This window comes from Typopeltis vanoorti, chromosome 17 (genome assembly GCF_054136105.1).
Source record: "Typopeltis vanoorti isolate ZY-2024b chromosome 17, IOZ_Tvanoo_1.0, whole genome shotgun sequence".
Lineage (NCBI taxonomy): Eukaryota > Metazoa > Arthropoda > Arachnida > Uropygi > Thelyphonidae > Typopeltis > Typopeltis vanoorti.
Genome location: NC_143565.1, coordinates 59,541,712 through 59,566,600, shown reverse-complemented (window position 1 = coordinate 59,566,600; position 24,889 = coordinate 59,541,712). Strand labels below are relative to the sequence as shown.

The window sequence follows — 24,889 nt, the reverse complement described above, 5'->3', positions numbered from 1 at the left end:
TTCTTTTACTAGAAAATAATCCGAAGAACAAATATTGGGCGCTCTCTATACAAGACCTTTGATAATATTTGTCGTGTGCAAAGAATTTGAATTTTCGTATAAATAGATTATTCAGTATTGCCTGCAAAGTTACAGATAGTAATCATGTTCAATAGTGAACTTGAAGCGAGTTGTGTGAGGAGTTTATTCTGTTCCAAAATTGAAGCAATTCTTTTCCATAGTGGGACTGACTGGAAAGATATCACCAATAAAACGTGGCGAGATAATACAAGGATCAAGGATAAAGGTGTTAAAGAGTTACTTTCCGAATGCTCCATGAAGTAGATTATTGAAGTTGTTAAGAGGATTTCTATATTCTACCATAATGGGAATACTGAACAAATATCACAGATATACAATCCGTACACACTATATTCAAACCAGTACGAAAATTATCTTCTTTCCTATTGCTAAGGATAAATTGGCTCCATTATCTTTACTTGGTGCTTATGAAGTACTTATTCCTGTCAACTTTGATATTTTGGAGAGACTGATCATTCTGCTAAGATCGGAATTCAAGAACAACAAGATAAAAATAAGATTTCTGGAATCAGAGGGCTACAGTCTTCTGCATTACAGTAAATTTCAATTAGATCGTCTATTCCTTGAAACGTGTGAAAGCCTATCTTAATAGAACAGATAGTATGCGTATGTTTAAATTTTGGGAAATAATTACCATAAATTGTTTATAATTATTTCTTTTTTAATTTAAATTATTTTTTCTTTTTAAATGTTTTTAAAATTAATTTTAAATTACATAACTATAACTAGTTCCTAACTAGGAACTTTGTTTTCTCCTGTTTACTCCTCTACGACCGAAACATGTGGTATATTCAAGCTGTATGACTTATTTTTCGGTCCATATTTTGAATGTTATAAGCATTTCTTTTGGTCTCTCCCTGACTGATGCGCATACAGCGAGTGAAATATAAAAGAGTTTTTAATAAATTATGATTTTCTTTGCCCATGTTAAACCGTTTTCTTCAAAATATTATAATAATATCCTGTACCCCCCGATGATAAGCTATCGATGTATTAATGCACTATACACTGAGCAATGTGTTGAGATCAATCAATCAATTAGATAAATTCTGCGAGTTTTCTGACGTTTAGAACACGAAATTCATGTCACTGTACTTCGTTGTCATCAAGTGAGGAAATAATTTTCCGCGTGGTTTCATCAACAGAAGAAGAACACTAAAATCTTGAACATGTTTTTTTCTCGGGAGGTGAGGATAGAATTTAAATCGTTGATTTTATTGGCATTTTATGATTGCGTGTTTAAATTAATGGGATAGCAAAATTGGTTAAAAGTGCCTATAATAACAGCCAACTAATCAATGAACTTTCGAGATTGTATCCCCCCTCCCCAAGATAATTTCATTTACCAAATGCTCCAAGCTTCTCCCTTCGAAAGAGTTCCGCCAACAGTATGCTGATCAAATGTTTCTGTTCATCGTTTCTTTCCTATTCGGAAAAAAGTTTGAAATATCTCGAGGGTGCGTGTATCTGTGTGTGGGGGGGGGGGGGAAGAGATTTTCGTCGTATTCAGGAAGAACTTGACGTACAAGCTACGTCCTTTGAAGTCGACTACTTTTCGATGTTGCAGACAGCGTGACAGGAATAACATCCTATCACACTTTATATAATATTATTTCTTAAGCTTGCACTATTAAGCTACATATCCAAATGTGACAGTATATTCTACTCTATCTGCACCTATCGAGGAAGCTTAGCGATCTATCAGTCAGGAAAATATTTGAACACGCACTTCATACTGTTATGTTATGCCTATACCACAATAAAAGCAATTTTGCCGATCCCTCTCATAGGCATGAGAAATTGTATGTCAGCATGTAGTTAAAGCAGGAGAAAACTCCTGGAGAATCGCTGTTTCGATTCTTCCGACTTTAGAATTCTTCCGGTGAATTCTGCGGTGATAGCGTTTCGAAACTATTTGGAAAGGGTATCTTGCTGTATTTAATTATTTAAGCAGGGCTTAAAGATGTAAATTAACTAGAAAACCTGTAACTGATTCTCCATTTCACACAACGGGATGTGACTTTGAAAAACATGTATGGATGCTTGAGAAAGTCTTAAGTGGTACATGATTTCTGTTATCCATTATGACACCATCTCAGTCACTACTTTGTATCTTATGATAGGAGACCTGAAGAAGTGACAAGAAAAAGCAGCGTTTGATCTTTATAATGTTTTCTAACGCATAGAATCAATCTTTTTTTTTTAATGTGACTTAAAAAAATTTTTGAATCCCCCTGTTGGATGCCAAGAATCTTTATCACATATCTGATGGTGAGTTAGCCGGTTTCACTGAGGTGTTTCCTCGAAACTAGAGTGTTTAACCCAGGAAAAGGGTCAAAAGTACACATGCAATATGCAGACATGGTTGTCTATTGCGAAAATAAGGATTAATCGTCTTATTTCGTAGGATCTGGTTTAGAGAGTCCGCATGGTACGCTCTAGGTTTCCGCGTTAACGTAAAACAGGAAGGACTCAAATTCACGAAGGACTGTGAACGTATAACCCATTAGTTCTACGGATGGGCTAAGTAGAATGTTATTCATTAAAAAAAAAATATTTTTAACATAATCGAGAAACCCTGCTCTAGAGACCAAACACTGAAAATTTTCAAGCTACCTCAGGCTTCGTACGGTAAGCGGGGGGATAATCTTGGAGATGTGAGACCTTCGTCCAGCTGTATATCTATGATGAAATTCGTATTGGCAACCAGTTGGTTGAAGGGTGAATAAGTTAACCACTCAACCAACCAGGCTGGCTATGGATTTCTGCTATAAGTTTATAATATTTCTTTGATGATGAAGCAATAAAAATTAGGAATTTTGATTTAAAATATTATTGACATTTCTTGCTTAAAAATAAAATTAAAAAAGACGCTTTAAACGTTTTGAACAGGATTTTGAAACAAACTAAATTAAGATTAGCACGATTAAGGACCTCTCATCAAAAAATAAATACATGTGATCATTTCAAGGCATATATTTCTTCTGCTCTCTCTCTCTCATTCCACTGATATAATATTACCCTGCACAGTATATTCGGGATAATTTTTAGAATGTCACACTTCTGGGAAAGAAGAAATCGAAATGGGGAAGAAAAGAAAGAAAGAAAGAAGTGCAGCACGTTCAACGCGCGAGGAGGGTTTATCTGGAATAACATAGCAACTTCGCATGACGAAGCAATCAAAAGATTTTTTTTTTTTATATTTTTCAAATTTTCAGATCAGAAAAATGGTATCTTAATGCCATTGCTTTAAAATTATTTTAAAATATTAAAAACTGCTTAATGTAAATAAAATCCAGCTACTCATTTATCTTATGATAGTGTAAATATTATAATTCTAGTCATTTTGGATTTACCAAATATATCTCATCAACGCTACAACGCATATATTTACGACTTTTGCGTTCTTACTGTTTTTTCCCTGTTCATTTTGACAGAGGGAGGTCATGAGGCGATAAAAGATCCTGAAAAAAAAAAGCTTGATCATTTAAGGTGGCCGCTTTCGCCATGTTTTCATATTTTCTCTAATTGAACGAACACGTTCCATCCTGTATTCAGCTGTCCCTGCACAGCAGTGCGTCGTAACCAGGAGGGCAACAGTTGATTGCACACTCAACAAGAGTGATATGCAACTTAATAATGTCACCAAAACATGTATCACTCTGTTCGCAACGGAATGTTTATTTTTATAGTAACCAAGCTTGAATTGTTTTGTTGATTGATGGAATTAAGACCGAAGTCGTGCGTTTTGCTGGTTTGCTGGACGATAAACCTTCGTTTCCTGGAGGAAAATTCTTCCACCACAGAATGAGATCGCCTAAATTAGACCTTCATATAAATAAATAAAGCTTCTTTGCTTCACCGACCAAACCCTTACGAAAGATGATCAACATACTCACCCACAGTTCTTTTGACAGCGTGAAGGCTAATACAGATTGTAAAGCATATTTACAAAACCTCTACCGAGCAGGTGAGAGCGACCTCTTGTGAATATTCATTGCTAATTATTGGGGTACGGAGATCAACCATCAAGAATTTCTAATGAAAAGCTGGTATTAAAAGTATTGGAAGGAGATTTTTTCAGAGTATTTCTCGAAGCAAGCAACTGTTCAACTTTCTCAAAATTAGGACATATCTGAATCGATTTCCTTAATATGTGCTTATTTATTTTTGCTAGTAATTTCCGAGTCGTGAAAGCCACGTTATTTCGTGCATTCGATCGCAGTGCGCATTCACTGGTGAAACTGGTAGTTGCTGCGTGAGGGCGCTACTAGTCAACAATCAGCTCCCACCAGTTCTTTCTGCTCACGTGATTCACCTCAGCTGCAGTTTTCTCCCCCCGTTTCTTTCCCCGGTTCTTCCCTGCAGCTTGCGCTCCTGCACGGCGTCCTCCACTCTACGATCGGAATTACTAGCAGTCGCAGTGCTGCATTCATTTGGGGCAAAGCTTGGAACGGCGCTACGAGCTTGTTCGCGAGCATGAGCGGCATCCGAACATTCCCAGCTAGTGGAGTACTGATCTAGAAACAACAGCAGCGCTTACGTGGGGGTTGTATAAACTGCCTCCGGAACGTCTTCTTTACGTAACAGTGCTGTTGGTGCACTTCCATGGCATGTCGCACTAGGCCTAACGTGGTAAAACTCTCCAGTGCCGATGCATCGTCACAAATATCGTGGTTGGCGCAAACGTTTCGCAGGTCAGGCAAGTGATATTCTTCATTAGTTAGTACAAACACACCTGGAAGAAAACGGATTTTCCTCCTCTCAGGATTGCTTTTTTTTTTTTTACTTTTTTTTTCCTTGTGAAAAATTTCTCGCCAAATTTGTCCACCAACTAGCGCCGCCTATCGAGCATTAGGATTGCGTGTTGTTTAAAGCTACGGACCACCTCAGGTGTCGGACTACAGCAATGTCCTCTTGGACCTCGCGTTATACCCCTACCTGTGTTAAGGGAACTGCTTTGGTTAGCAGATGGTGGAGGAATAAGCTGGTGATGTGGAACCCAATTCATCATACTGCACCCTGTGGAAAAGGGGTGTTTTTCGCCGTCGTCCTGCTGGCTTCTGTCGGCCTCAACGCCTGTGGTAAGTGTTGTCTTTTGTAAGGGTCATTAAGCGATCCATTAGTGTTGTTGTGCAGATCGTATAATATTAGAATTGTGGGGGGTATCAGGGAGATTAAGGAATTCGCGCACACAACGAACCGTTATGTGATCGGAACGATCTGCTATCGTTCCAGCTTATCGTAATGTTTGTCGGAACACTGAGAGCTGGCACACCTTATCGACTTATCGTTCTGATGAAAGGGCCTCTGCCGTTAAAGCACATTTCTTCTAATAACTTGCTGCAAGTACCTTGCAGAGGAATTAGTTGAAGATTTTTTTGTTCGTTATTACGGTGTTACTTGATCATTAAATGATGGTTGGTAATGAAGGAGGAAGTGTAATCTGAGATTAAATGTTTCCTAGAGCTTAATATGCATAAATCATTTGAGGTAATCTACAATGGAAATGAGTTAATGCTATGCAATTGTATGCTGGACCTTTAACATTGTTTTGCATTATTATTTATTTTTACAATTACTTCATTGAATATGTTGTTGTTTTTTTTTGCTACATAAATGGGCGATTAATTATCTAATGTTAATGAGTTCATGTGAAATGTTATTTTTGTATGCTACTTATATAACATTATATCATATATATATATATATATATATATATATATATATATATATATATATATATATATATATTCAATAAGTACTTGGCAATAAACAAGTATTAGAAATGATCCTATATAAAAAAGATTTGCTTTGCAATATCATCTTACAGTTCCTTCCGCGTCAGGTAAGTTCATGGAAGAACCATTTTGGCACAATGTATAACTGTACATATGAAATTTATGAGCATCTAATTAATATTCTTGAATAGGTTCGAACTGTTCTGCTTAATTTTGTCCCTGAAATACCCGGTCAGATGTTTCAAACCTAAATTGAAGTTGTTCGAAAGAATTTAACTATTAAAAATACCAATGCACACAACGGAGCAAAACGAATCTATTAAGTGTTCGTGTATTATTGCGAAATACATTTTATTGTTCTTATTGTTTGTGATATAAAAACTGTCATTTTATAACCAAGAATTCAGATGTCACTTGTAAGCAAACGAGGATTGTTTTAATAACATAAAAAAAGGGGACTGAGTATGTGTGGGGTCACACATTTCTTGATCTCTGTCCTTCTGTATATAAAATGTCGACAATACTCAACCTTGAATTTCACCTTTGAAGGTAAGAAAAGATCAACAAAATAGTGTTATAATGAAAACTTTTGCTTGTGATCTCGCCTAGAAGGCACTTCTTTGGTAAAGTTGGTTCCTTTCACCCATAACAGCATGCAGCTGAAGATACACGTGACGGTAATTCAGATCTGTAGCCACAACGCATTTGTTTCCATGGTTGCCGTCATTTAGGCAATGGGAAAAAATACACGTCTAAGTAGCTTCCTCTCACTGCAGTCCGACGGTAGTTGATTACCTATAAAAGGAAATCCCACTTCTCCATTCACGGCTACTTTCAAAACTTTATTGCTTCTCGTCAGTGGGAGGAAGCGAGAGAAGTTTCAGGGTGAAACGCCTTTCGTGTGACCGCTCACTCTCTGACAGAAAAGACATTCGAGGGTAACCACCGCACCATCGAAGGGTTATAATAAAGAGTCTGAGTACAGAAGTACTTATTCTGTATACGAGACTCTCTTTCTCTTCTTTTTCAATTCCAAGCCAGCTTTATTACAGTTAAAACGAATGAATAAAACAATGCAGCTCCCTCTGAGAAGTGCTTCTTATGTTTGACATGTAGAAGACGTACTGAACGTGCTGTACAACTTTGATAGAATGAAGGAAAAAAAACTAGAGAGGAAGTGAAGAAATGCTGTACGCCTACATAATAAGTTACTCTGTTTAGTTTTATTATTACATTAAGTAAAACTTCCCCAGATACCCAACAATTCGGTCGATACTTGAAAATAATTTACTTTCAAGTCAAAAGTGCATAGAAATGAAACATTTTAATGATATTCCAGCCAACAAGGTTAGAAATGTAGAGCATATTAGTACCGTGGATGGACTAAGGGTAATCTGAAAAGTTCAGATCTAGAAATCACACATGGTTGGGTTGTTTCTACAAGGATGATGCTTATTAGAACAGTACTGCTCTTAGTTCGGTATGGGATGTTCAATTCCACAACTAATAATTACAATATAATTATGTGTATCCTAATCTGTGATCATATATTGTGTAGATGTGTACATGTATATGTTTTCTCCCCCTATTGATATTGTTGCAGTTACTCAATACGGACACATATCAACTCCTCCTCGTGCTTCCATTTCTATGATTTACAACTGAAGACTCCCGTGTTTCATTCTGAATTCATGTCAGCCAAACTTCCATACGTAAGCGAAGATGGGAATGTATACAGCAATATAAATGGAACCGTCAGAACTTTTGAATAACAGGACCTAAGTAGCCCTGCCAGTAATACATGGCTGGGGAAAGTTTTTCTGGCGCAGAAAAAAATTTGATTAACTTTTCAGTGCATCTCGGATTTTTTATTTTTTTCTTAAATAAGAAGCTTAGCCAGTCTGATTAGCCAGGTGATGCCGTCCCCCCCCCCCCCTCTCTAACCAAGTAATTGTGGGTTTGAATCCCACAGCCGTGTTGGTTAGAGATCATCTACCCCCCCCCCCCCACACACACACAAAAAATAAATAAAAGAAGGTAGGTTCGTGAAAGAGAATTGAGGTAGTAGATCAGGTGGTAAATTGTATTACGAGTACAATTTTCATTTAGTTTCTATATCAGGCCGTTCTTAGTCTCCTTACCACATTAAAATGTTTTATCAATTTAAACTCTTTTTATAGTTGGAATGTTCATATTTTTAAAAATAAACTTAATAGCAAAACAGCGAAATTGTCTTACTTAACAAGTGTTGTAACGTATAAATGGTGATCTTATTTCGATAGGCCAGTATATTATCATACATTCAGTATATCTTAACTACCTTTCCCAACCTCTCGCTAACATAAAGAAGGGAAACAAACAAACAAAACAACAAAAAAAAAAAAAAACTACTGCTATGGTATGAGTGCACAAAGCATTTTTATAACAGCTATTTATATGGCCTTGTCTGGATTTTGTTAGCCATTTAGTGAATTTCTCTGCACAAGGGTGGACACTTACCATAGTCTTGGTGACCAGTATGTATGTATGTATATACACACTCTCCTTTACCAAGTTATATTCAGAGAAACACTGCACTGCAGGAAAACAAAACATCACAAACAAAACATAAAAAAAAATAGCAGCTCTGATATAGCAGAACCAACGGCAGAATAATGCGTGCAAATCCCATAAACGGCCATTCGAACGTTTCCCATACTGTAACAACACACATCTTAATAACAAATAGGCCTTTCAGGACGTAGACGTCGAAATGCTTGTTTGTTATACTGGCAAATATGCGATCACAGGTCACAATGTGGTCAGTAGTGGTGTCGAGCAATTATTTATATAAGCTTCCTAAATAAACAGTTCGCCTCATCTGCACCATTCCCCTCCCTCTTGCAATATACTGTTATGAGTCGATGAGGCAAACTATAGCATGGCTATGCTTTAAACAATCGCCTATAATTGCAAGTTCACTGACACGAAAAATTGGAGTGGCTGATAGTTGACTGGAGAGACTCGATAGTACCGTCGAGATAACGCTCTGTTCGTGTCAACACATTGTTGCCATGCCACGCGCTCTCCATCTCTTCTGTCGTTCAGATATTTCAGATATCTGGATAAATAAACAGTGCACCAGTAATGGTGTCATACCTTCGAGAGGTGGTATTAGGGGAAATGCATTTATTGCAGAAGGGTAAAAGTGCAAATCATGTCTCACGAGCTTATCTGCGACCCGTTAACGCATCGTGCAAGCCATGTGGTGCTCTTTTAATGCATTAGTTGAGTGAAGGCTGTCAGCAAATGTGTACTGCTTCCTTCTGAAATCTGATAAGCATTTTTATTTCCGATCGTAACTACAGTTTGCTATAAGCGAAGCATTTAATTGTTAACTATATCGGGGGTTATTTAAAATGGTAGCCCCCAAAATTCCATTATTAAAATCCTGTGAAAAATAATAACGTGTGAGAGAGAGAGTATTTAGATTAATTTCATGTCTCATCATGAGGGTGTCATTTCTGGAAGTGCTGTTCATATCTTAATTCCCACTCAGTTTCCGCTTTCATTAACGACTTTCGCCGCAGGGAAAGCAGCTTGAAATGATTGCTATACGGCTGTGTTGCTTCATTCATCTAGGAATAGCTGAACGTTGATCGGCATTTCTCCTTGATAGATAAAGTACAAAATCGATATTTCTAATTCCCTTCCCTCAGTCAAACTCACATTTATGAATAATATAATTAAAGACTGATATTACTCTTCTTCAAATTATAAAAATATTCTAATTACATTAGATAAAGTTTCACAACTTTTGATCTTCGAAGATGCGCCGTGTATTAAAATGCAATGACATTCTTTAAAAATGAAGTTTTCAGTGTGAAAATTGGGAAGAAAATAATTAGGTTATCATTTTTACTGGGCCCATGCCATATATATTCTTCTCCATCGTACACACACACTCCCAAACTATCTTGACCAGTGCGCATTTATTCTAAGTGAGAATTCATACCGAGTTTTATAATTATATACAGAACTATATCCAATAAGTTGACCTGTGTAAATTATTGCATGTCTGTCATTTACAGCCTAACCTAATAATTTGGTTATGTCACAGAATATCATTATACTTTTAAAATATGTGCTACTACTTTAGCATAGCATATTTCATTCAAGTGAAGAATTCGAATGAAACAAGCGACACACTTTTTTTTGAAGTTCGATTACATTTTGAGAAAATAACGACAATTGCTTAATATGGAGTATTGACTTTATCAAAGCAGTACTAAAATTTCGAGAAGGATATGGATGATAATTATGGTAACCACAACCTAACAGAAGTTAAACCAAAGCCAACCTAATGTAAACTAATCCCATCAAATCTAGCATAGTTTGAGTTAAACTAATTAACCTACAATAATTAACTTAGCACTTATTATTGGCTTCTTAAACTTGTCAGTATTTTATTCTTGAAGACCAAAAATCAAAATGATTTAAGAACTTTTGCTGTCGGTTTTAAACGGCATAGCAAAACTTTGAAGGTCGGAGATGTTTTTTCTGCATTTTTCATGTAGAGAAAACAGAGAAGTAATCTGAATGGTCCAATAAATAAGTAATTAAATCAATAATATTTTATTGGTTCCTTTAAAAGCTGCCATTCATAATGCATACAGATAATTCGTTTCAAAGTTAAAATAAAAAAAAATCGCGATTATTCTTCAATGCTCCCGCCAGGTAGTTTATATATAGAAAGAGAGATAGAGAATTTACAGGACTGTTCTTACTGTGCAAGTAAATAATTTCTATGGTTCGGTCATTTTAACAGTGCATATTACGTAGTTTGAGGGTATCATTAGGAAAATGTCCTTCTTACTGGGTGGTCTTCCCTACGGTCTTTATGTCGTTGTTCACAAAAAGAAATATGCTGTTAAGAGGGAGGTATCCCAGCACGAGATAAATGTGCTGTGCATGAGGAAGTGTCACTCAGTGATGACAGCGGGATAGAGGTATTGGGCGAGATGGGAGGATCAGCTGAACAAGAAGAGCATTATTGAAAAAAAAAAAAAAAAAAACAGGTGGGGGACTAAATTTAGAAGAGAAACAAATAATGCATTCGAAAAGAGAAAAGATGTCGGTGATTATACTGCTTGTTTTTAACCCTGTGCTAGTGAGGTGGGAAAAAATAACAAAAATGGTAAGTGTATTATAGAAATCCATATCTTTTAATCAATATTAGTGGATTCTTCCTCAGAGTATTGTTCTGTATAAAAAAAGATATTATTCTCAAAATACCCTCTAATTTATGAAAACGTATTTGCTTATAGTTGGTATGTAAAAATATAGAAGACACAGCAGCAACGATAATATTTTAGTAGAATATACATGAAAACAACTTACGTTTCGGATGTAAATCTAGTCACACTTTTGGTAAGGGGGGTCTGGTGGTCCCCAGCACGCTAAACATGCTTGCGCGCAACAGCCTGTCGTCTATGGCGTCGAGTAGCGGGTTACGGGAGCGAAGCTATACTGAGGCATGACTCACTGCCACGTGTTGTTAAAAAGTTATAGTCAATTTAAAATTTTGGGGTTTGTGACACCCCACCTTACTAACGCTGGGTTAAACACGAAAGTTCCATATTAGGATTTCCAGTAAGCAATAATTCAAATCCATACAGAAACGAATTTAACCACGTAATCGGCCATGATCGAATAATTAATTCCATGTGCTCAACAACATCACGATACAAATGGGAGAGGGATAAGATAACAGGTGTCAATTTGAAAACTGAGAATTCAAATGAGCAACTAAGAATGAATGCCTCATTATCATACATATTTATGTAATAATGGAATCTTTGTATAATTAGATTCTATCTTACTTGGTAGTGAAGGATGTACAATATCCTGTTTAATAAATTTTGGATGGGATGTACAATATATCCTGTATGTATAAGGCCATTTTTCATATTTTAGACAAACCTATCCAGTTAAAACTACACTTATAAAATCACGCACACACATACAAAGTTTTTAAAGACCCAGCGTTTTAGAAAAGCTCTTTTAGAAGCTCATCTTCGTTCTTATCTGTGCGACTCTCCTCGGCTCACTGGGTAAAGATGACGATCTTTGGTTAGCAATACCTAAATTCCAACCCCATTTACAACGATGAATTTATAAAAATATAGGTGAAGGTGAATTACTGGTGGAGGATTTTTTTGTGAGCCGAGTAATTTCTTAGCAAAGATATTTATCCCCCCCCCCCCTCTCCTAACTAGTTACAGATATCATTAAAATAGGATATATCATAAAATCAGTTATTTTTATCCACCTGGACGTGTCTTTTGGTTGAATGGCTATGCCTTTGTTATTACATAAATTGTGAAAATGTAAAAAGTAAATAAGCAGTACAAAATGAAGCTCTTTGCTTCTCCCCTTGGATCGACTTAATACAAAGTGTAAGAGGTGAAATATCCTCTTTAAGTATTAAGTCTGTCGAGTGAGAAAACGTTGATTATAAAAGATTTCCCCTTTTATTATCCGTGTTCATTAATAATATGCATGTGTGTAATTTTTAATTATGTGAAAATTCTGTGTTTGCAAATTTTCTTCGGGTTTCTTCTTACAGTATTAGCTGCTATTAGGTTACTCCTGGAGCATTAGAGGTCGCGAAACATTGTTTTAGACTTGGTGCTCACTAAAGAATCATTCGATGTGACTAACTTAATCATACTGAATGATTTCTTAGTGAATGACTTCATTAATTTCTTCTGAGAATCTAAGAAACCATTTGAAGGGAATTAATTAATTAAAATGTTATATAGATTAAGTGCTAATGTATATAACTGAAGTGTTTAAGAGAGTGGTACATTGAACTGGTAGTTTCAAATATTATCAGAATTACCAAGTCATAGTGCGAATCATGGAGCAAACAAAGTGGACGAGAAGTGATTTCATGATCCTGGGAAGAAAGAAGCTGAAATCAAATTGCAATTCAATGTAGATGGGGAATAGCTATAAAATTATGTCGAAACTTCCAGTGAGACTATTTGCGAAGATATATTTGCGAAAGAATATGAGAAAAAATTGGTACCGAATGTTAATAAAGGAAAGAAATACAATTAATGACGGGTATTTATTAAATAAAAAGAAAAAGGAAAAAAACGAAATATAAATCTTACTGACAGTTCAGGTGAGCCAACTCAGAGAACAATGCTAATGAACCAAGTGAGACGGTTAATAAATCATCATCAATATTTTAAGTGTACATTCGCATGAAAAATATATATTACTCATAAACGAAACTAATGATATGTTACAGAGTTCTAACGAACTCAGCGATGTTTTTATAACTGAAAAACAATTCAAAAATCATCTACGAAAACCTGAGAAAGCTCCAAGAATTATGTATATAAAGAAGAGGTGGTCCAGCTGTTCTTTAACATGTTCATTGCCAATCAAGCGATATCGCGTGATGCGAGCCCTCACCAAACCGCCGACCACGCGTTATCGCGTGGACGTCGCTAACTAAATAAAAAAAATAAATAAAATTTGGCCGCCACACGAAATTCCAATTTTCAGCTTGGCAATGAAAGTGTTAATAATGAAAACACCATTAGTCAGATATAAAGCTCCAACTGCTTGGAGGAGCGCGAATATTACCTCAATCCATAAAGAAAATTGAAATAGGGAACGTATAGTTCTGTGAATCCATCATTATTGGTATAAAAAAATAATGTAAGTTAATGCTGCTAAGGGAAGTGTTAAGTATTTAGATATTACTGAAGCATTTATATGTTACGTTGATGTGACGATGATATCGTTAATAACGATATCATTTCATTAATAATGAAATGGAATTATCTAATGAATAGATAATGATATTGAAAAGAATCAGAACAATAACCGACATGAAATTATCCTTACGAGGAAAACTTCAGTTTTATGGATTCCGTTTTTTTTTCTTTTCCTTTCATATTTTCACAAGAAAATAATTTTGTCGTCATTTATTTAATGTTTGTTGTATCTTGGATGTAGCATCACATAGGATCACTATGTGATGTATCTTTAAGTACTGCAGTGAATTATTCGATTGTTAAAAAAAAAAGAGTAAAGTGGAAAAAGTGGTGTTAGATGGTTATGTTGAGATAATCAGTAAGTTGCCACAGATGTCAGCGTTCTTGATATTTATTACTAATAATATTCACTAAGGAATATTAAGAACAACCAATGCTTTTTTTATTTTTTTCTGAAAAGTGAAATTTAAGAGAATATGAAAAGAAAACGAAAAATTGTTTGCTGATGTTTTTACTTCATTGTTTGATGATGCTTTTGGAATAAGAACAGCGAATTTATGCACATAACACACAGTTTATTAAGTACAAATATATTATACAAGTATATAAAAGATAATTAGAAATGTATAGGACAATTTTGAATTAAAATTTTATGTAGGACATATTAAAAAAAGTTTTGTAAAGCAAATATCTTAACAAAGGACGTAGTTATAAATGCGAAGTTCATTACACAACTAAGCTGATTTCTATACTAAGTAAATGTACCGAATATTATATATTTCTAAATGTGCCGCACCGAATGTTCACTGTTAAGGTAAAGATACCGGTACGTCGTTCTCCTCCCCCATCCCCAAATCAATGAACAAAAAATGATTTAATCGCAGAATTCTCAGATGATACCAAATTGGCAAGGATAGTAGTCAACAATAAACAATGATTAGGAAACTTTAGATAAACTGAAAAGGAAGCACGTTTGGCGAGTCTGAATAATGACTGTTTTTAACAATTCAAGAAGTATATTTTCATTTTTAAAAATATAAGGTTAGCTTATTACTTCAGCAATTATCTAGTAAGGATATATTTAAAATAATGGATGAAAAAGATGCAAAAAAACTGAGAATAGTAGTAGTAGTTTCAAATATTTCAAAATAGAAAAAAAAAAAAGCAGAAAGGTCGAGTGAACTGTAAATACCTTTCAGGATTTGTTGGAACTCCGCCAGTTGAGACAAAAGGCTAATTATTTTTCTTGTACAATACGATAGCAGACGATTTTTAAAGTACTATATATTATTGAATTGCTATAATAAAAATATACTATGCTGTTGGAAAGGAATAACTAATGAGATATATGAGCTTAATCTTATGAGATAAGCTTAATTTTTTTTTTTTCATATTTACCCAAGATATTGGAATGTCATTCCCACTCTCAAAAGTTTGTAAACCTAATTCGTACGTGGGCTGAGGAATTTTTCTATTTAAAAAAATGTATGTGTATTTGGGAAACCCTGCTATATAGAGCACCGTGGAACTTATTTCCGAGCTACTTCAGGTCTCCAATAAGCACGGCGGTGGTCTTCCACTGGGGGATTAAATTTATCTCCCACCTGAAGACAATCACAAACATCGATGGCTGAAGGGTGGACTCATACGGAAATAGTATTTTATTGAAGTATTAGTTACTTATTGGAATCAACTTTTGGAAAGAATTGTGCCAGTAGAAATAGAATAAGTTAGCATCTTTGAGGAATTACCTTTCAGAACGTGATCCGTGTTCCTAATAATATTATATAATATTCATCAAAGCTTGATTTGCTTCCTCAGTCTTAAGAAAAGGCTGGGTATATTCCACTAATTCGAGCCATACCCAAGGGCCTATCAGCTGTAGAAATACTTTCTGAAAATGAAAGCTGTGCTGAACAAAGCGGCCTTTTGCAGCTGCCCAATTTTTAATCCATCTAACTCGAGTGCTTCTAGATGTTTTTTCAGTGTTTTAGGGATGGCGCCTAAAGCACCTATTATTATGGGAACAACTTTCGTATTCTTTTGCCAGATTCGTTCAACTTCGATTTGCAAATCGCGATATTTTGTAATTTTTTCATTTTCTTTGTCGTCAATCCGACTATCTCCTGGCACTGATATTTCGATAAACCCGATATCACAGTGGTTGAACTTTACACCCGATATCACAGTGGTTGAAAAAAGTGAAAACAAGGGTGTTAAACCCTTGTTTTCACTTTTTTCAACCACTGTGATATCGGGTGTATTACATTCCAAGCTTTTGTCAGTCTGGATTTTGAAATCCCAAAGTATTTTAGCTTTTTCATTCTCAACCACTTTCTGGTAAACTTTATGCTTCCAATAGTCTTTAGATAATTCAAACCCATACTTTTTGCATAAATGCTAGTGGATTATCTTAGCTACGTTATCATGCCTTTTACGGTACTCAATTTGTGCGATTTTGCTGCATCCACTTATAATGTGGTCTACCGTTTCTTCCCTTTTCTTTGCACAATCTACATTTACCGTCTTCTTGAATTTTTTTGTATTTTTGCCTTCTATATATATATATATATATATATATATATATATATATATATATATTAGTAGTAACTTGGTAACCCTAATATACATAACCCAAGTTAAAAAAACTTATTTACATCTATATCTCCTCCAGAGATTCTTATTCAAAATAAAAACACCTTGTAGCAACTTGTATAGGTAAAATTGATAAGGCTCTGTATTACTAAAACCTTGGTATTTAGGGTCTAGCTACTGACTGAGGAGACCTCAAAAAAGATTGAAAGCGGTCTGGGTAGTGACCCCTCCCATAATGTAATCCAGTATACATCTCTTAGTGAGATGTGCTTTACATTATGGGAAATACTAAGAATAGTGATCAGAGCTTTACCCACCTTTACAATGAGTTGTCCTGGTGTTGCACCACCTTTTAGACTTGAATCATGTTCAGGCGCAAACTTAACTGTTTGCTTACTTGGGATTAGGAGTAAAATAACCAAGTTTATAAAATTACTTGGTAACCCTAATTAATATACGTTACCCAAGTTAAATAATCCTTCTAATTAGAGAGGCTATTTAGATTAGTCATAAAGTGCTGCTATGTTGACAAATTAGGCTTTCCGACATCGTCTTCAATTTGAGTCTCATCTTACTTATGGCATGTTTGTGAATGTTTTGGTCGCGCCGACTTTTATCGCGTACTGTGAAGCACCATTCTTCTTAATAGAGGGCTAAAACTTAAAAAATACGTTTATTCTCAAATTGTATTACTATTTCTCGGTTATAATTGTTGATCTCAGCCATTCATTGTGAAGCACAAGTTCTTTATACTTGTAACATCGTGTATTCATGTCCATATTTAATTATATCCGAACGATTTTCTCCGAATTTACATTTGTCGATGTTTAGAATTCTCTTAATCATACCCTAAAAGGCAGGACCCGTCTACCTGAAGGTAGGGAAATGCTGGCTACATTTCTATTCAGTAGAAAAGTGATTTTATTGGTGTCATTACAACCATTTTGGATTATTTGTTTATATTTTTCCACTCGTTCTGCTACCTCTCCCTCCATGAATGCATCGCAATCAGGTACTTGAATTTTCTCCTTTACCCGTTTATCCTTTAGATTACCTCTTAATCCAATTTTCTTCTCGTATGTAGGAGTCGTGCGAATGATAAAATATTCATCTGTAGCATTCATCTATCTTCGTTATTATCTTTCCAGTCCCTTGTGCAGCAATCTCATTTTTACTCTTCTATTTGCATTCTCTGGTAATGAACTTAATAAAGAGCTGCCCAGCTGCAATGTACGCTGTCTTAATTGGAATCGTAGAACTTTTTTTCTTCTTTTCCTTGCTCAATGTAGTTGCGAGTCTTTTATATTCTGATTATTTCCAACAGTAGTTTGTCATTCTAATTTCGATGTGTTTTTCTTGCAGTCCGTGTTTGATTAACTACAATTCACCTTTAGATAAATTATGAATTTTAATATCTCTCTCCTCTCTAGTCTGTCCTGTGATTGCACTTGCTTGATACGTTTTATGTTTTTGACATCTTGATGCATCAGACTGATTTATTCTTTCTTCTGCATCAACTTACTGTCGTTTCTTTCCTGCCTGGTCATTAACTGCTTCATTGCCTTTCCATCGAAGGCCCGCTTTTAGAGATATTAACATATAAACGCTTAATATATTAACTCAAATAAAGCATAAGCAAATGTTTACTTGGTGAAACCAACGATTAATAATTCGTTAACTTAGTTGTTTCAATTTCTTTAGCTACGCATTTCGAGCAATAAACGCGAAAGCTTGCACGAGTAGTCGATGTTTTTTTTTTTTTTTTTGACTGGGCGAATTTATTGTCGAGCGGAATCATTCCTGGTGCTCTCAGTAATGTAATGCTGGTATGAAGCTTTCCTCCCATTTTCTATATGGTTTGGATGAGTTTATCTTCTCAGCGAGAAATATGCTCGATTTTGATTCGACTCACGTTTCTAGCACTTATTGGTTCTAAACTTGAAGCTTTCTTATAGTGAAGTTCGTATTCTTTATATTTTCTTGGATCACGCAGTCTTGACGTGTATTATAGTTCCGCTACACAGTTTTCCAACTTTGAAAACTCACTCTGTAAAATGATAGGCAGTCTGTCTCGTAATGTGTTTCTACGCGTAGCTTCTTCATTTAGGTAAATCGTATAAATGGCCCCATCCTTAGCACGCACGCATCACTTCAGTTTATGAGTAACGGGACTCGCTCACACGAGGATGTTATATTATGTTCAAGTGCTCATTTTTTCCACCATCTCCAACTTAACTTAATCAATTTTTATTACCAAACCTACGGATATCACAATATTGATTTTCGATACTTATGGAAGGGCCATATCAAGCAATTCTGCTGCATAGGAAATTATGAATTAAGAATAACTACAGCTTATGATCCCGCTCTGATTGTTTGGCCTGAGCGGTCAGTAAATCTTCATCTGGGTAGAAAGCGAAAAACTTTATTATTATTATTTTAAATAACTAAAATATATTTTGGCAAAAATATATATATATATATATATATATATATATATATATAACATATTTTACTTCTTGTCTCTAATTCATATTTTAAATAGATTAACATATACTGATAGCATATACTTCTTAAAATGTTTATAATATAATTAAAATGTTTAATATTAAAATTATATTAAATTAATGAATTCCTATACAGCCACAACTATTATCGCGTTATGTGAACAGATGGGTTACAGTCAACGTGAGGAATGTTAGTCGGTTGTCCATCTAAGGTGTGGAATTTTTAATAGATTCGTATCCTGAAAAGTCTTCTGTTTTTGACAGTCTGTTTGCATTAATCAATCTGTTTGTCAGTACACAGGATTCGACTCCTTTTTTAAACCGTTTCATTGCCATTTTAATTCATTATTTAAGATGCCTTAAAATCCATTGGCAAAGCCAAAGATCTCATACAAACAATCAAGAAACGAAAAACATCTTATCTTGACCACATCATGAGAAACGGCAAATACCAACTTCTGCAAACTATTTTGGGTAGAAGAATTGATGGCAAAAGGAGCTCGAAGAAGAAAAAGAATATCTTGGTTTGACAACATCAAGACGTGGACAGGAAAGAGCAGCGTACAACTGCTCAGATTAACGCAAGAACGCAGTTTGTTCGCCAAGATGGTCACTTAGCTTCGATAAAAGATGGCACCATAAGAAGAATTCAGTATTGTTCTTGTGAGCAGGCGATTTGCATGCCTAGTTGACCGAATGGTTAGCGTATTTTCTCTCAAACCAATAGGCAGCGTTTTCGAATCTCGCCCTGAATGTATGTGATTCTCTTTAGATGGGAGTTGAATTCCGTCTCCCTGTGATACTACTAGCATATTTATTGGAAGCAAGAAGGGGCTTGAAAAAGTTCCATATTTGGTCTCTAGAGAAGAGTTATGTAAAAATAATATATACATGCATACACATCAGTGTGAGTCGTATAAAAAATAAAAAAAGATGATATGAAACGGTTTCTATCCGAAAGTAAATAAATATCCATAGCACTTTTGTAAACGTCGCCAATTTATTTTAGAACAAGGTTAGCAAGAAGAAATGGGATTGTTTATTGCACAGAATCGTTTTAAACATCTGCTATTTTATTTGCATTGATCAGATTTCTTTACGCGTTTTCTATACTGTACACCTATCTCTCCTAACCTCTCTCTCTCTCTCCCTCTCTCTCTCTCTCTCTCTCTCTCTCTCTCTCTCTCTCTCTCTCTCTCTCTCTCTATCGACTGCTTAGGTTACCTACCATAATAATGAGGACAATGTAATTTAAGCGACTTCCTGGGAAACGTACTTTGATCGTACGGCTGAAGTTTCTATGTTCCTTGTACTCCACTGTAATGCACACAAACACATTCATCAACTCACCTAACCTTCTGACCTTTGGTTATTTCGTTTACAAAACTCATGAAGTTCCGGCATGGCAGGGACGTCGCAAAGGGCAAAAGCTTAAGAGAAAAGTGTCCACACTCCTAACGGAAAGGCAGTGCGGAGGGGGAAAGTGGTACTACCGTTAAACGCAGTTGCAATTGGCTCTTTTCACAGACATAATTAACATACAGGAAATCCGCATTGCCATAAACGAGAGGTTAATTGCAATCCTTTAGATAAGGAAGTGATTCATCAAAGTGCTGAACTAAAAGCTATCTGAGAGGATGTTTACTCAAGTTAAACTAAGAGGGGGGGGGTTGAAATACAATGAAGTAATGACGCGAATGGGACGTCTAAAGATGCAACAGCATACTGCAGCGCAGCTAAACACAACACTTCAGGTGATTATAATTTCCCATTAATAGCGTCACCTTTTAAGTGGATCTTATACAGAAATTGGTAGCAGGGGAAGCAAATCTTTACCTGTATGAGGAAGATCAGATGCAATTCATTTATTGTTTGTAGTTTGAATCAACTATCGCGTTCTGGACAGTCGTCAGAATATTATTGAAAATGATAAACATCAACAAGTCATATGTTATGACGTTACTTATTATAATACAATAATATTTCCATTACGATCATGTAATGACATCGAAGGACACATTCATCAACTCACCTAACCTTCTGACCTTTGGTTATTTCGTTTAAAAATATGTACATAAGCACGAACTACTGCATCTACTATGTGAATTATGTCTATGTACACTTCAGTATTTTCCAAATATTGAAATGCGGTGCAAATTTTTACTTGATCACATATCTTTGGCTGAAACGAAATATTTTCTTTACTAATAAATAATGATACCCTGAGTACGTCATGAGAACCAATCCAAGTGATTTGATAAATAAATGTGGTTTATTTACTAATGAAGGATTAATTATTCATGGAACAATATGACAAACTGTACTTCACAGTTGGCGTACATAGAACTTCAAGTCATTCGTAGGCATTTCTAGTTTTATTATAACATATTAAATAAAACTGCTGATCAATCTTTACTGTGCAACAAGCTCATTGAAACCATCCTATTCCGTACCGATATATACTGCAGTTATATTAATTGTAATATGTAACGAAATAGACTGCTGAATGGACAATTATTGATTGTATTAATCACTCATCTCACATTATTTTCCACCGAAAGTCAATTGTGAGAATGCTGGCCAGGTCGTCGGGCCTGTTATAAATTGAAACTAAACTTCAGTAAGTCTAAACACTACGGGTAAGCGCCCTCCGTAACACTTGACTACCAAAACCCTCGCTTTTAAGTGCGAACCTGTGCCACGAAATCTGGAGGGGACTCAAGAACATTCTCAGAAGTCCATTCGAATTTGTTTGCTGCCAGATGTTAAAAATTTCATGGTTCCTACTGATTGGTAACTAAAAATTTTGGAAGAACTATGCACTATTCCCATAGCATATGGATAACTGCCCTTACTATTTAATGTTAACTGATTTTATTAATTTAATCGCAAAGATAAGTCAGTATGTACTAATAAATTTGGTTTAGTGTAGAATTCATAAATGTCCATATTCAGCTAATTTTGCGGTAATGGCGTGTGTTAATTTAACATTGATTTTATCCTCTCTTCGTGTAAGATAAGATAAAGTGTTTTACTGCTGCCTATTATTCAAATTTCGTATGTTGGCCCTTCTTACTTAACTGCGTAGGTTAACTTATTATCCCGTGAGAGGACAACAGACTGCTAGTATTGTGGCGCTTGGTGGATCGATGGAATTCTTCGCGTTTATTGAGTACTGTCTTCGCTTTTGGCGTGAGTGTATAACTGTCTTTTATAATCCTGTGCAGGTAAGAAATAGCACCAATTAGATATAATGACTTCCTTCAGATGTTCATGACATCTGAAGGAAATCTGACTTTTATCTTCTTGACTAATGAATCGAAATATGATTCTGTAGCTTTATTATTGCTAGTTTCAGTAAAGCCGTTTCTTTCCTGTTTTTTTCTTCTTCTTTGTAATGTTTTCCAATAAAATATTTTAATTTGTCGTATGAAGACGCTATCCGGTTTTAGTCGGTTTGCCAACTTTTTTCTTCTAAAAGTTAAACTTTTTGTTGTCTATTATAGATAACAGTATCATGCTCGGAGCAAAGCAGTTTGATCAAGTAATTTACACAGCAGTTTCTTTTTTCTATAACTCACATTAAGATATAACGGCTGTGCAAAACTTTTATCAAATACTGTCTTGTGAAAGCCATTAATTGTTTACAAAAAAAATTATCACTCCAGCACACGAGAGGCCGCAAGGCCTACAGAAAATAAATGCCTTGTATAGGCTGAGGATCAAGAGCAAAGTTATCTGTTGACTGAAATAATAGAGCCAAAAGACTTCGTTTCGGCGATGCACAATTATTCAAAATTAAGTGGATATTGAATCCAACATTATTTCAAGGCCCAATAGAGAAACTACAAGGTTTGCTTATGCTTAGATCCGCTGAAACTTTTTTGGTTTCTATTTCTATATTCGGCACGAAACTCTTGTAGTTTTTCTATTCGGCCTTGAAATAATGTTGGATTCAATATCCACTTAATTTTGAATAAGTTATCTCTTGATATTCTACTTCTTTAAAGAGGTGGATGTTGTAGTCTTTGCGGAATACTTCATTAGGAAGGCTGCTCCACAGAACTGAGGTAGATGGAATGAACGATAAATTGGAATAACAAGTTCAATGAATCAGCAGTTCAGCTGTAAAAGGAAGTTTTGTTGTAGTTTAGCAGAAATGTGTGACATGATAGATGTTAGTTCTGCTGAACAGTATCCATGAATGTACCTCCAGAAGAGACAGAAAGTGCAAACTAACCACCTGATCATCAATGAAACAATGAGAGAAGGTTCTTCAAACAATTAAACTGCTCTCTTCTGAACAGCATTTAAAATGTTTAGAGGTTTTAGGTGCTCCATAATGCTCTCACCAAATGTAAGAGCAGTATAGCAAGGTTGATAAGATATGGGATTTATATAGAGTAAGCAGCTGGATAAAAAATAACGTGTTGACAAGAAAATTTCAATTTTTGGAAACTAAGGGTGCTTTAGATGTATATGATTATGTCAGGAAAGACCATGAGTAGGAGTCACTCCACGAAGAGAAAGCTGGTCTTGACTTTTAAGTTAGGCGTTATCGAAAGCAGGAGGAGAATGAAGATCTTTTTTGGGAGGAAAAAAATCCAAAGCTGGGTTTTATCTTTTGTTTTCCTGCAATTAAAGAAATTCTTCATTTTAATTACTGCCACGATATCCAGTACGAAATATGGAAAATAAAATAAAATATTTAATATCGGACATTTACTATAAATTTTCTGTGGTGTAAAAGTCTCGAGATTACTTTTTTTTTTTTTTTTTTAATAATGATCTCACCCACGAAAGAGAACCTATTGTACATTGATATTATTACTGTGACAGGGTGAACGTTAGATAATCCGGAAGGTTTCTTCTAAAGATCAAATGTGGAAATTTTTAAGTCATATGTGACCTCCAATCACTGGGCAATTAAAATAATCTTCCACTGAAAAAGAATCTCAAAACATCCTTTTCCACAGACTATTGGTAGAAAATCGAATTAGTTAACCACTCTTCCAATCATGCCCGCTACTAAAACGCAATTGGCAGCTTAAAACGATAATGATATGCATGTAGTTAACGATCGGCAAATTGGAATTGTTTTTGCCTATGACATATATTGTGTAATTGTCCAATATCAAGTACAAAATTAAAGAATTCCTAGTTCACATTTTGCCATATGTTGCAACTATTTTAAAAATCTGTCTGTACCTTGAAGAATATATGATACCTCTTAAGATATTTCAGAGCTTAAAAAATGGCCTAAGGGAACTTGTTTAATTTGCCGTCGCCTTGACAACTGTGGTTTTCATGCAGCTAAACAATATCTTTCATTTTACCAGTGAGCTATTTTAAGCATTTACTTGCGATTCTGGTAATTAGAAATTAGTTCTGTCGAGAGACAGGAGGAGCCATCTCTTAGTTCTTCCTAAAACGCGATTACTAGAAGTTATATATTTTATAATACTATTCTAATATGAGGCTTTCAAAGTGTCATATAGACTCTTTCGTAGAATTACGGGCAGAAACACACTTCTCAAGACTGTATCATGAGATCACCAACAAAACACGCCATTAGCTGTTCTCCAGTTAACGACCCACAGTGATGGCCAGCATCAATTTTCTGCAGCTAGTTTCCCTTGTGTCTTCCGCCTCTCGGAGTAGATCCAACTAGCCATCACCAAATAATATTGTTTGCCACTTTGCTCCCCTCAGATGGAACAAATTACAAAACTGAGACCGCTATTGATTTCCCAAACATCTCCGTGCTCTATCTCACACACACACATACACACATGCATGCACACACAAGAGGAAGTGGTAATGGAGAGATAGCGTGATGGAGGATACTTCCGTTGTCGGTAGAGTAGAGGAGAAAAGACCGCGGCAGGAGATTTGGAAGAAATTGTTAACAGTTCTCTAATATACATTAGCTAACTCGATCAATGCAATTTAGTTCACCAGAAGAACTGTGTAGTACAGAAATCATTTAGGGACCGAACAGCACTGGGTGCGTGCAGCTTTCATGCATTTGGATACTTTACTCAGATTGCATTCAGTGCGCCCTCTTTTTGAGAGTGCTCCACTGAATGTACCATTCCTGTTTGAATAATGAAAATCCTACCATTTCTACAAGCAGCTATCCTATTACAATTTAGATAAGCCAACACCGGATAGAATCAACGTTTTAGTA

The 24,889-nt window shown here is 35.4% G+C and overlaps 1 protein-coding gene across 1 annotated transcript in view; it reads left to right on the top strand.

The window, feature by feature from the left end:
* The first annotated feature begins 4,447 nt into the window (after positions 1-4,447).
* The window catches only part of LOC150097433 (uncharacterized), a 364,972-nt gene continuing 344,530 nt past the window's right edge, over positions 4,448-24,889 (top strand). Inside the window, exon 1 of the mRNA XM_090407059.1 lies at positions 4,448-5,165. Coding sequence (XP_090263185.1) covers positions 4,991-5,165 — 175 coding nt within the window. The 5' untranslated portion in view covers positions 4,448-4,990. The remainder of the gene's footprint in view (positions 5,166-24,889) is intronic.